The sequence below is a fragment of the Camelus bactrianus genome, chromosome 17, assembly GCF_048773025.1.
Source record: "Camelus bactrianus isolate YW-2024 breed Bactrian camel chromosome 17, ASM4877302v1, whole genome shotgun sequence".
NCBI lineage: Eukaryota > Metazoa > Chordata > Mammalia > Artiodactyla > Camelidae > Camelus > Camelus bactrianus.
Genome location: NC_133555.1, coordinates 15,469,086 through 15,483,024, shown reverse-complemented (window position 1 = coordinate 15,483,024; position 13,939 = coordinate 15,469,086). Strand labels below are relative to the sequence as shown.

Here is a 13,939-nt window from a genome sequence, read left to right as displayed (position 1 = left end):
ATTTTAGCTACAATTATTAATAATATTGAGAGTCTTTTAATGCATACTGTAAGCGCTATGCGTACACACAATTTTCACAGCAACTATATAGGGTGGTCCACCCTAGTGCCCTTATTCTACAGATGGGGAAAGGGAGGCTCAGAGAGACTCCGTAAATTGCTCAAGGTCACACAAGTAGCAAATGACACGGATTCACATCCAGGGGGCCTGGCCCCACCCCCTGCCTGGGCCACTCTTCCTCCAGCTCCGCGCAGGCACCTCCAGCCACCCCCCAGGGGAGAGGCGGGGCGGCTGCGCCTGGCGGGTCAGGGGCGGGCCCGGACGGCACGCCTCCGCCGCGCACGCGCTCTCGGGCTCCGGGTAGGGGCGAGCCGCGGGCGCGAGGACGGTGGCGGGGAGCGTGCGCGCGGTGACGTGCCGGGCGCCATGTTGGAGGGCTGGTGGTAGCGGCTCCGGGAGGTGCTCGCTCTCTCGGTCTCGCTCTCTCGCTCGCTTCCCCCGGCTCCCTTCGGTGCCCCCCCCGGTCGCCTGCGTGCCGGAGTGTGTGCAAGGGAGGGGGAGGGCGGCGGGGGGGTGGGGGGAGGCCATCCGGTCCCCGGGAGACCCACGGAAGGAGGCGGAGGCTGCGAGGGACTTCGGGAAGCCATGGACGTCGAGAGGCTGCAGGAGGCGCTGAAAGGTGGGGGTAGCTGCCCTCACTCCCTTCCTCACCCGCCGCGGTCCTCCTCTCTCTTCGGGGCGGGTGGCTCCGCGGGCCCAGGCCGGGCCGGGCTGTGGGGGGCGGCGCGCTTCTCCAGCTCCCATCCCCCTCCCACCTCCCCAGGGGCGGGGAGACCCGTGGGCAGCTCCCTCCCGCCCGGCTCTGGGCTTTGTGTCGGCCGCCGGCGTCTGGGCTGGGGGAGGGGAGCCAGGAAGCTCTCGTAGGGGCCCCGGCCTCCCCCCCCCCCCCGGGGTCAGGTTGTGGGCCCGCAGCCCCCTCCCAGGCAGGTTTCGTTCTCCATCAGGCACCCGCACGCCGACCTCGGGGGGAGAGAAAAAGTCAAAGGTTTCGGGAGGAGACTGAGTGGCAAAGCAACTTACTTGAAAGTGTCTCAGGAAGCCTTTTTCAGTGCTTCTGAAGTCTCTCCACGCGACCTGATTCTAAGGTGGTCGCCTTCCAAGCAACAGGCTTTGAGACCAGTGGTTCTCAAACTTAGCGTAGCATGATTTCAGCGGTTTGAGAATTAGGCTTTGACACCCAGGATCACTGGGGACTGTTACAAGACTGTTGGCTGGTGTTTCTTAAAACGCAGATTTATGAACCTAACGTAAAAAAACAATTGGTAGGAATCAGGGCCTGGGATTTGTTAACTGGTCTCGCTGATGAATCTGGTCCTGGTGTTCCCCCGGACCACACTTTGAGAAGCAGTGCAGTAAGGATGGTTTGTAGAGAAGTTGAGTATCCTCTTTAGAAGGATTCTTGTTACCTGTGACGAGAGTGACTTTCGAAGTCGAACATAGAGAGTCAGAGGTGGATAGTTGGTTGAAAGACTGATTTTTAAATTTTTTGTTTTTTATTTGCTGGATATGAGGAAGGACTGGGGGGAAAGTTTGTTTTTGGAGGGCATTGGAAATGGTTGGTGGACTTTGAGAAATACTGATAACTTTTCTTTCTTCCCTTATCTAGATTTTGAGAAGAGGGGGAAAAAAGAAGTTTGTCCGGTCCTGGATCAGTTTCTTTGTCATGTTGCCAAGACTGGAGAAACAATGTGAGTTGAAAATTTGTAATCGTTGTTACAGACTTGTGTATCCTTCGTAATTGCTTAGGAACTGGACAAAAGTGTATTCAGAAGCATTGAATGATCCATCTGTCTAAACCCTACAAGCCCTGGTGATTTAAAGCATTTACTAAATGTGTGGTTTTATTTACTTCATACATGCACTGAAATGAGTTTTAAAAATTTGTTAAGGTTTTATTTTTATGTATGCTTTTGCACATTTAGAATTTATTAGTCTGGAAGAGCCAGAGAAAGGAAGAATGCATGTTCCATTATGACCCTTTTTGGCCCTGACAAACAGGCCTGTTTCCAGAATTTTGTGGCTTAGATTCTGTTTCAGATTCTTTTGTTAGTGTTATTTTCTCATATTGTCCTGTATCCAACCTTTTGTTGTCATATTTATATATGTGGGTGCTTGAAGTGTCACTTCTGTTTATTCTCTTGAGAACTCAGGATGATTATCTGACAAATTCCAGATGCTGCAGTTTTGACTGTCCTGTAAACTTTCTAGGATAGCTGACTTGTTAACATATGCTCAGCATTTTATTAGGCTTGTTTCCAAACCTTGTGAATCTGAAACTTAAACTATGAAGTTAGAACTGTTTTCAAAGGAACATTTCAGTTCATTGTTGTGTGTGTAGTTTGTTTGGCAGGAATTGTTTCCACTCAGGCTAAGTTTATTTGTAGAGGGCAGTACAGATTTGGTGACTTAGTGTGGTCTTTGTGTAGGGAGTAGGGAGCAGGAAGGGGAGAGGCTTCTTTATGGGTAGTGTTAAAAGGTGGGCTTTCTTTTGGCTCCTCTACTTCAGGCCTAGTTTGTAAAATTCTTTTTGAGGCCCAATAAAGGAGTGTAAGCTTCAGCAAGTGATGTATACTTTCTTTGGCTTTATTAACAAATGTTCATTTCTCAAAAGATTTGCTTATGGTTGTAGCATAGCCTTTTGATGACTAGCTCGATTTTAGAAAGGAGAAAAAAAAAACTCTTCAATGGTTGTGCAAACAAGCTGGAACTCCTTAGTGCTTATTAAAATTACCAGCTAACTTTATGACTGTGATGTCTTCAATCTTAAATTTCTATTTAGTACACTTAAAAGGTGGGACCCTTTAGGGACAAAAGGTCATTTCTGCCTCTGAATTATAGTCTCTTAGAACATCTTGATTGTTCAAAAATTTATGCAAAGTAATTTGTGCTTAAATTGATTGCTGGTTTGTCCAAACTTATACCTCTCTACAGTATCAAGAGGAAAAGCATTTTACTTTCAGAGTTTTGGTAAAAAAGATTTTTTGGAGTTAAATACTTAAAACCTCTTACCAAGCCTGTGCAAACTGCCCTCCCATTTTGATAAAATACATTGGCTGTAAATGTATAAATAGTTAAAAGTTTCTGCAAGAAAGCTTTTTAATATCCTGTCTGACTGGATCACCAGGTGGCTAGGGAAATTTAACCTGATTTTTCTGGACAGTAACTTGTCCTGATAGAGGACTTTGAGAAAAGGTCGTCAATTGTTCCCCTCCCTCTCCCCCTTCGGTTTTTGTACACTTACTAAGAATAGTTTGTATTAAAATGATTGGTTGTCAGTTCTTTATGAAGTTTGGAAAATATTTTTAAATTTATGATTCAAACAGCTGGTGTTTTCACATTTACCTTTATTTAGCCTGTTTGTTTTTTTTTTTTTTTAATCAACATGGGCATGCCTTAACTTTGGTGCTGAAATTTATAGTTTCTGTAATTATTTTTGGCTAAACTGAGCTTTAACTGCTTAGATTGTAAACATGGGGATGAAAATCTGAAGAATAGCTGTTTAGATCTTTTTGGTGTTTTAGAATGGATAGCTTTCTTAAGATGAGAATTCCATAGTTCTCTTTCTATTTTCATTGATGCAATATAGTAAAGTATCACTAAGAAGAAATATGGAAACCTTTGTGGATGAAAATCAGTGACAGCTTAGGGTGTTTATCTTTTATTTGAAAAAACAACTGATTTGACACTTGTGTTTTTAGCTTTAGAGGGTTTCTAGAATTATAGGTTCTTATTCAGGAGGAGGTTATAGGGAAAATTAAGAGCACTGGAACAATTTTCTTTTTTAGTCTATTAAAAATTACCTGTAAACGTCTAATATAGGAAATTTGGAGAGATGCCAAGACATGGGTTACTAAGCTGTTACGAAGGAGATTATTTGAAACAGTTAATCCCCAAATTAGTTGTTTTTGGCCACTTGAAAAAATTATCTTTGTGTTGGCAAGGTTACTTTCTCCTAAAAATGGGAATTTTCCTTGAGCAACAGTTTCCTGAAGGTAACAGTTTCTTTCTTAATGTCAAGTATAAATTATGTGCTGAATAAATGGAAACATATGCGGTAGGTTTCAATCATAAATTTGAACATTTGATGGGTTTTGGTTGTAATTATTCTTCTTGATGGTCAAATTGCCTCATCTTTGGCCAGTGGGAGCCTCTTCCAGTTGTTTCCCAGAGTCCTTTTGGCTTGATCCTAGTAGGCTTTGATGGCATCCTTATTCTCTGTTATGAGAATATATTCTAAGCTCACTCCTGTCCCTGACCTGAAATCAAACCATTTTTCAAGAAGCCGTGTCTTTTTTTAGTGGGTTATGGTGTTCAAAGACTACAACCTGGGTACTAGAGAAACTTATTACTGAGTTGGTCATTGTTTCTAGCTTCTTCAGGGGGCAGAACTAGATAAAATATTTCATGATTCATACTGATACTTCCAGTTCAAAATCAGGACTATAGGGTCTTTAACTTAACTTCTTCCACATCCAAAATTCTGGCTCTCAGGGACTCAGGGGTTGGTAGAATTAGAGTATCCTGTAATTGTTGATTATATTTAACAGTACACACCAAAAAGTCTGAGAATCAGGATACCTGATTAGTAAGAACATAAAATTTTTTTACTTATCTCCCGATTTCTAGTTCCCATTTAAAAAAACTACTTGCGTCTACGTTATCTGAGCATATAGCTGTTATATAACTCTCCCTTTTAACTGTCATTTAGTCTTAGTTTTGCAGTAGCTAAGTAGCTAATACCACCAGTCCTTTTGTCAGTGTCCTTTAGTCAGTTTGGTTGCCTGAAGCTCATTCTTTCATAGATTGTTTTGGCAGGGCTCGTGGGAACAATATTCCTTGAGTTCTTGTATGGTGTTAACAGTTTGTTTCCTTTATTCTTGAAGGTCAGTTTGGCTGGAAATAAAATCTGAAGATCTGCTTTTTGTCACTGTAGATGAATTTCTGTGTTCTAGAATTTTATATAAATGGAATCATACAGTGTGAATTCTTTGCCTTTTTGTTCCCTCAGTATAATTTGAGGTTGACTCATGTTGTTCACTTATCAACAATTCATTCCTTTTTATTTCTGAGTAGTATTCATTACATGAATATCCTACAATTTTTAATACATTTCACCTGTTGATGGAAATTTGAGTTATTTTCATTTTTTCCTTTATTTAAAAAAAAGCTGCTATGAACATTTGTGTACGTGTCTTTGTATAGACATATGCATTCTTTTCTCTTGGATAAAAACCCAGCAGTGGAATGGTTGGATCATATGGTGAGTGTATGTTTAACTTAAGAAACTGCCAAACTGTTTTTCCAGAATGATTGTACCAGTTTGCTTTTCCACCAGTATTAAGGGAGTTTAGATCAGTTTCTCCACATCCTTTCCAATGCTTAGTATGGTCAGTCTTTCTCACTTTAGGTAGTCTAATAGGTGCATATTGCATAGTGGTTTTAATTTGTATTTGCCTAATGTTTAATGATGAGGATCTTCTCGTGTCTTGATTTGCCATTTGTATATCTATAGTAAATTGATTCCTCACAGTCTGCCCATTTTAAAATGAGGTTTTCTTATTGGGTTTTGAGAGTTCGATGGATACAGTTTCTTTATCTAATGTGGTTTGCAAATGCTTGTTACCACTGTGTAGCTTATCTTTTCATTCTCTTAATGGTGTCTTTCAAAGTGAAATTTTAAATTTAATTCCATTTTGACTTTTAAAAATTTCCTCCTTTTAAAGACTTCCTGCACTATCATTGTGATCATTTGTTCTTGTGTGCTTCCTAGATTAGTCTTTATTTCCTGAAATTATTTTTTCTCTTTTAATTCTTTGCTGAATTCTGTTGCTTCATTTTCTGAGTTTCTTCAATTCTGACTTATATAATTTTTCTCAACGTCTTTAGCTCTTTTGAACTGGTACATGGTTTTGATCTGTTTTTAAGCAAGTCTTTCTAGCTTCCCTTCACTATCTTTAGGGATTTTACTTTGCTCCTTATTCTCATTTTCTCTTAAGACGATTTCCTATTAGATTTGACCTTGATATTTTTCTGTTGTGCATTTTTATGTGAAATTAATTTTCCCGAACTTTGAAGAGGAGACATGGTTCAGAGTAGCTGTTCTAATTTCACAGAGCTTGTTGTTTTTGCGAAGTGATAAGAACATGGAGCTTGCTTTCTGAAATTTCTAGGCTCTGTTCTCCACTGTTACTTTTATTTTGACCTTGTCTTTTCCTTCATCTCTGTTCTCCCTTCCTCTTGTCTGTGGGGTCTCCTCTGGATGGGACTTGATGGGTTACCTTCAAGAGCTGGTGGGAGCATGACTCCTTCTCCCTTTCAGCTCTCTGGAGGTCTCTGATTCACTTAGTACTGGAGTGGCAGTGGCAAAACCCATCTCAGTTTCAGCTGCTGCTGTCAGATTGATCTGTTATGATTTCTTATGAATACCTGTTGGCTATTTTGTGGTTTTCCTATTCTTAGGCCCTTTGGGTGCACTATGACTTCTTTTTTCTCTTGTATACGTTCTGATAATTTACAGGTCGTGTGACCATCAGTCTGTCCTCATCCACTTATTTTTTGAGGTTTATGAGACAACCTTATCAGCTAGTTTTGTTGTAAATTTTTTTTTTTTTAATTGGCTTTGGGTTTTTCTGTCTAGTTATGTCTGACGTATGGGGTTTTGGAGAGATGAAAAACTACCACCTCTGCCGTGCTCTCAGAATTTCACTTTTTAGGAGAACTTTTTAAGTCAGTCCCTATTAAGTTAGTTTCATCATCTATAAAATAGGGATGGTAATAGTACCTCATAGTATGAGTACATAGTACATGGGAAGCTTAGGGCAGTGCGTGGTAAACAGTAAATGCTCAGTAAATAGTAGTTGTTATTGTGTTGATAATGCTTATATTGAGTCTACTTTTTTTCCCCTGTGGTTTCTGTGTTCAACAATTTTGACGTATCAGTAAAAAAAGAAAAGTTAAGTTACTTAAAAAGTAGTAGTAATCAACAACTGAGATCTGCATTATTTTAAATGAAGTCTCCTGAAGTCTTTCTGTTAGATCCTTCTGTGGTTTTCGTTAGGGATGAATTTTGTTTTATCTAACAGTATGTATTGAACACTTGAACATTATTTCTAAAATGTCATTTCACATACTACTTTCATGATTTTTGCCACAACCTTCTAACATCTGTATAATTCTTTCCTTAATGCTCTTTTTTAGGTCAGCTTACTTTTTTTGTTCATTTTTTTTTAAGATGGAAAAACACTACAGATAGAGGTTAATCTCTCATTTTACCCCTCCCTAGAGGTATAATCAATATGTTAATTTTTCCCCTTATTCTTGTGAGAAGTAGGTCTGAAACCATTGGTTTGTTTCATTAGTTGTATCTTTCTACATCATTTTAAAATCTGTAAATACCAAAATAATTAATATAAATTATCCATGTGTTACCTAAATTTCTCTCATGTACTATTATCACAATGTACGCAAAGGAAGCACAGTAGATTTTCAGAAAATTTTAAAGTAACTGCATATAAATATTTTAGTAACTGCAGTGATTAAGATGGGAACATGAAGAAAATTATAGTTGCTTTCTTTTGTTTCATCACATGCTGTAAACCTGATGTGTCTTGTATGCTGCACAAAATCTACTGAATGATGCACTGGAAGCTAGACATGCCAGCTTTGTTTTCTGACTGGAATTAACTTCAAGTCTTCAATCTTTTTAGTGTGCAAGTGAGTTCATATTTTCCATGTTCAGTCCAGATTTTTACCAGTAGTTGGCCAGTTCCCTAATTTTATGAAAGTTAGCATGTGGTAATGTCATTCTTGGAAGGCGCATGGCTTGATTCTGAATTTAGCTTGGCAGCTTCTCTGTGTGAATTAGGGCAAATCACTTGTGAGCTTGGTTCCTCACTTGAAAAATGGGGTTTATACTGGGTAGTTGCCTCAGGTATTGTGAGGATTTAAATAAATGAAAATAAACTTTGGGAGAGAATAAATATTAGAATTGTCTCTGTGTTGGGCATACATAGAATGCCTTTACCTTGTGAAAGAAGTTTGAAGTACTTAATCTTATGGAAAGAGCTCTGGTTTGAGAGTTAGGAGAGCCCCAAGACTGACCAGGGTTTGAATTACCAGCTCTACCACCTAGTTATTCTGTCACCAAGGCTAACTTCTGTGTGCCTTAATTTCCTAATCTATAAAATATGGGTAATAAAGTAAATCTTCCTCAAGGGATGTGATGGGGATTCACTGAGTTTGTACTTTATAAGCGCATAACACAATAACTATAGTGCATAGAGACCCACCCCCAGCTCCTATTTTGGTCTCCATTATTAAGTCACTGAAATTACTGTGGGCCACGTTTCCCTCAGGTACTAAATGAGGAGCTTGTAAAAGATGATTTCCAAGTTCCATTCCAGCTCAAAAGCCCAGAGGAGTCTGTAATTACCAGGGGGTGTTAGTGCAGCAGCAGTGATTAAGGGTGGGGCACAGTGATGGTGGTGGTTGTTAAAAATGTCTGCTGATGGTGAAGATGTTAATTATTGGAACTCTGTTGCATGAGTGAGTGGTTTGGAGACATTCAAAAAAAAATTGAGAATCATTTGTCTATACTTGGACAAGAGAGACCAGTCAGTGTTAACTACTAACTCATGAGAGCCGCAAAGAGTTTCTGCAAATGCTGATCATTGTTACCTGTATGTGTATGTGTGGCTTTTATCTACATCCAGAGATCCTCTTTGTGCCTGCCAATGAGTGTGAGTTCACTGTGCTTATGGACTATTACTGGAAACCTATCACCAACTTCATGTTGTTTCAAAACATCTTATTACTAAGAAGATAAAGAATTTATGGTCCTTGTGGGAGGTTATATAGCTCAGTGGTAAAGTGCATACTTAGCATACACAAGGTCCTAGGTTCAATCTCTAGTACCCTCATTTTAAATAAATGAATGAATGAATCTATAATAACACCTCCCTCAAAAAAAAGAATTTATGGTTCATAATTTAAAAACGGTTTCCCTCTGTTCTGTGGACTGTAGGTCTTTTACCTTTCTGATATGAAAGTTTGCTTTTGGGGTGGGTAGGTGAGTGAATGAATGTGTGTATTTATGTCTGTCTACATAAATCAGTTTTCATTGTCGATAGCAAAAAAAAAAAAAACTTTAATCAAAGACTGAAACTGAGTATACACTGTTGAAGAAGAGAATGTTGAATCAGGCTGCCTGGGTTTGACACTGCTTGTATGGAATCTACCTTGTGTAAAAGGCACTTTTGTAACCACCCTCCAAACTCCATTCCTGCCAAAATACGTTGAATATTATTGAGAACTTACACCACTGAATGTAAACTGTATAATAGCTAATTTAAGTCTCAGATTAATAGATATAAAATAATAGTGACCCATTGCTTTTAAAAGTTGTGCTGTGTATGTGACAGTTCAAGTAGGTCTTTTTTGTTATCACTTACCAGTTTGACTTTGTGGGGAGGGGAAATGTTTTATTGAGTATCTGCTGTAGAGTGAACACTCACTTGGAGTTGTTTATGTCAGAATATCTCCGTTGGCTCTGCTTACAATCTGCTTGATCCTAAGTTAGCAGGCAATCCTGGTTATAACCTATCTTAATGACTGTGACGGAACAAGTTAGTCACCTAAGCCCTCTTTCTTTGTCCCCCAACTGAAAATGTAACACCTAGGTCACTATATAGCAGACATTCAGCAAATCTTAGATTCCTTACTTTGTTTACACACTGTGATATGAAAAATAAAAATTAGTAGTAAGAATAATTTTTAATACCACTGATTTTGATATCTAAAAGTTTTACAGTTTACTAATCCTAAGAATGAAAACACACTGACCACTAAGAGTGATCTGTCTCCAGGTCCAGGAGTTCCGTAATCTCATCAAGCTTCTTTATACTTACAACTGAGCTAGCCCTTCATTTTGCTTGCCGAAACTTTGGTTCACCTGTTAACATTTTCCTTCTTTCTTATAACGATGTCTGACTTAGACTCAGATGTGCGGTGCCTGTACTTGTACTACCTCCTTGTGATTTGTCTGGTCCCTGCGGGGGCTGGGGCCCCTTGATGATTCTTGACTCTTTAAGTCTTATTCTCCTAATGTTATTTTTTGTTGTCTGTGGTTCTTGTCAGTACTCCTACCTAGAGTCTTTGGTTGATTTTAAAATGATTAGCCAGAGATCTTTAAGGGACTAGGATTTTCGCACAAGAACTTCAGTTTTGAGTTACCATCGTTCTTTTTCTTCCTGAAAGGCAAACTTTTAAAGAACATTTTTTTTTTTTTTGCCAGACAGTAGCAAATGTTTCATATGCCTATCCGATTTTAATCTTCACTACTACTCTGAAGTAGATACCTCTCCTTTTTAAAAAAAGGGTACTGAGGCTTGCAGAACTTAAAAAAGTTGAAGATTGTGCAACTGGTGAGTGACAGAATTGAGATTTAAACTCAAGCATTCTGATTTCAGATACTCCCATAACCTGTACTTTATACCACTTGTTACTTTTTCAGTTGTCTTCTCACATTCTTTCCTCTTTACTGTAGCTATCTGAGAATCCTTTAGAACTGCTTAGAATTTGAAGCTACACATCTGGTAGGGATCTGTCATCACTGTTGTTTTTTGTAATTTCTGAGACTTTGATGCTGCTTACCTAAGCCAGACCCCACGTACCTGTCCAGCCCTCCTTTCCTTGTGGTACATCATAATATGACCTTCTGAGCACTGATACCACAGATAGTTTCCTTGGTAAAGGGATTGTGGCAGGTATGGGAGGGTTGGGTCTGGTGGTTTGTGATTTAAGAAAGACTATGTTAAGGGATATTTACTGAAAGGGTAGGTAACTTGATGTACCCTAACTATTGTAATTTTGACCATTTTCTGGTGACCGCAAAGATGGAAAACTTTCAATAATTGTAATTTTGCAGAGGTATAAATTTGAAGCATATAGGTGGTGAAACCGATGTATTTTAGCTGGAATGTGTAAACCTCTTTAATATATGCATCTTGGATTTATTCTCAGTCACCCAAAAATCTTGGCTCTGCATTGTCGGGAGGTAGATAATAATATTTACTGGTGATGAAACTGGAGAAAATATATGCAGTAGAAAGATTTGAAATTTGAGCAATGTAGAAGTTCTTACAAGTGTTTTTGTAATTTTTGCACTATTGTGTATTGCTGGGAAGGAGGGTGCTTTTTGTTAACAAAATATTTCTATTCAGAATTGTTTGTACTAAAGTGAATTTAGTATTTTTGGAGATTGTTTTTATACTGGTCTTATTTTAAGACTAGTGTCCATGAGGACTTCAGGGTAACTTTTGAGATTGTGGCTATTTTTGTCTCAAAGTGGTTCTTTAATTGGAGACTAGTCCACCTTTTGTAGGGCCTTTGTGCACTAACGTAGTTCTGCAAGGCATAATATTTTTTTTGTTGTTTAATTGAAGTACAGTCAGTTACAGTGTTTCAGTTTCTGGTGTACAGCATAATGTCCCAGTCATACACATACATACGTATATTTGTTTTCATATTCTTTTTCGTTAAAAGATTATTATAAGATTTTGAACATAATTCCCTGTGCTATACAGAAGAAACTTTTTAAAAATCTATTTTTGTATATAGTGGTTAACATTTGTAAATCTCAAACTCCCAAATTTATCCCTCCTCACCCCCTTTCCCTGGTAACCATAAGATTGTTTACTATGTCTGCAAGTCTGTTTCTGTAGATGAGTTCATAATGTCCTTTTTTTTTTTCTTTTTTTCCCCCTTAGATTCCTCATATAAGTGATATATGGTATTTTTCTTAATGTTTCTGGCTTACTTAGAATGACAATCTCCAGGCCTATCCATGTTGCTGCAAATGGCATTATTTTATGGCTGAGTAGTATTCCATTGTATAAATATACCACAACTGCTTTATCCAGTCATCAGTTGATGGGCATTTAGGTTGCTTTCATGTCTTGGCTATTATATATAGTGTTGCTGTGAACATTGGGGTGCATGTATCTTTTCGAATTGGAGTTCTCTCCAGATACATACCCAAGAGTGGGATTACTGGTAAGTGGGATTTTATGGTAAGTCTTTTTTCAGTTTTTTGAGGAATCTCCATACTGTTTTCCATAATGGCTGTACCAGACTACATTCCCACCAGCAGTGTGGGAGGGTTTCCTTTTCTCCACGTGCTTTCCAGCATTTAGCATTCGTGGACTTCTGATGATGGCCATTCTGATTGGTGTGAGGTGAGACTTCATTGCAGTTTTGATTTACATTTCTCTGATAATTAGTGATATTGAGCATCTTTTCATGTGCCTGTTGGCCATCTGTATGTCTTCATTGGAGAATTGCTTGTTTAGGCCATCTGCCCATTTTTGGATTGGGTTGTATTTTTTTGTTATTAAGTTGTATGAGCTGTTTTATATATTCTGGAAATTAAGTCCTTGTCAGTCACATCATTTGCAAATATTTTCTCCCATTCCATAGTTGGTCTTGCATTTTGTTTTGCTTATGGTTTCCTTTGCTGTTCAAAAGCTTGTAAGTTTAATTAGGTCCCATTTGTTTATTTTTGCTTAATTTCTGTTGTCTGGGTAGACTGCCGTAGGAGAACGTTGCTAAGATTTATGTCAGAATGTTTTGCCTATGTTTTCTTTGAGGAGATTTATTGTTGTCTTGTCTTAAATTTAAGTCTTTAAGTCATTTTGAGTTTATTTTTGTGTATGGAGTGAGGGAGTGTTCTAACTTCATTGATTTACATGCTGCTATCCAGTTTTCCCAACGCCAGTTGCTGAAGAGACTGTCTTTTCTCCATTGTATATTCTTGTGTGAGGCGTAATCTTGAATATGGGTAGAATGTGATCTGTTCTCTCCTGGTGAGAATTGTTGGTGAACTCCGGGTTTTCATGTTCATAGGCTGTTAGACAAGTTGTCTTTCTCTTCTTCCTGTATAGATGTTAATACTTCTCTAATCTTGAGAAGGTTCATGGGGATAATACCTTATCACCTTGCCATCCACTTTTCTTGTAAATGTTGTTCATAGCATTCGGTTTTGCCATCTTAGTTGCTCTAGCATATGGCAGAAGTGAATGCCATAGCTAGGATGTGGCCAGTTTGAAAAAATTTCAAAATTTATTAGGTGAGTATATGGACAGATGGTAAATATTAAGTACTTGTTTTAGAGCTTTCAGTCTTTCTTAAAGTATCTTTAAGATGGAGAATACCATATACATGTTTTTAAATTTCTTTCTCCATATTGGTTAACAAGAAGTTGGGTGAGAATAACTGCATTTTGAGTTTAGTGGATCACATAAACTAAATAATTATTATTGTGTCCGTAATATGAAAAAACTCGTATACAAAGATTATAGAAATTAATTTAAAAAGTTTTTGTATTATAAAAGTGCTCATAGGAAAAAAGAATTCAAGCTTTACTGTTAACCAATTCTGTGTATATTCTTAATAGAATTTATGCATATATGTGTATATATGTTAATTTTTTTAAAAAAATATAGTATCAAACTGCAGTTTGCCTTTGATTACCTGAACATCTTGTCAAAACACATCAATTTTGGGGGGTTGCATAGTATTCCATTGTTTCGAGTATATTGTAAGTTATTTAACCTGTCCTCTTTGATGGTCTTTGTTATTTACAGGTAGAACAATTGAAATAATGCTTATGTGTACCTGATTATGTCGGCATAGGTGCAAGGATGGGATTTATGGGTTGAAGTTTATGTGCATTATCATCTTGACAGATAATGCCAGCTGGCCTTAAAAATTTTTTTTCAACATATACCAACAGTATATGAAAGTTACCTGTCCGATGTCAGTAATGAGCATTATTAGGCTTTTAAATCTGAAAATCTGATATATGAAAAATACTATCTCATTT

The 13,939-nt window shown here is 38.2% G+C and overlaps 1 protein-coding gene across 1 annotated transcript in view; it reads left to right on the top strand.

Moving 5' to 3' along the window:
* Nucleotides 1-407: 407 nt before the first annotated feature.
* The window catches only part of PPP4R2 (protein phosphatase 4 regulatory subunit 2), a 50,255-nt gene continuing 36,723 nt past the window's right edge, over nt 408-13,939 (top strand). The window contains exons 1-2 of the mRNA XM_074344459.1: nt 408-679; nt 1,667-1,748. Coding sequence (XP_074200560.1) covers nt 646-679; nt 1,667-1,748 — 116 coding nt within the window. The 5' untranslated portion in view covers nt 408-645. The remainder of the gene's footprint in view (nt 680-1,666; nt 1,749-13,939) is intronic.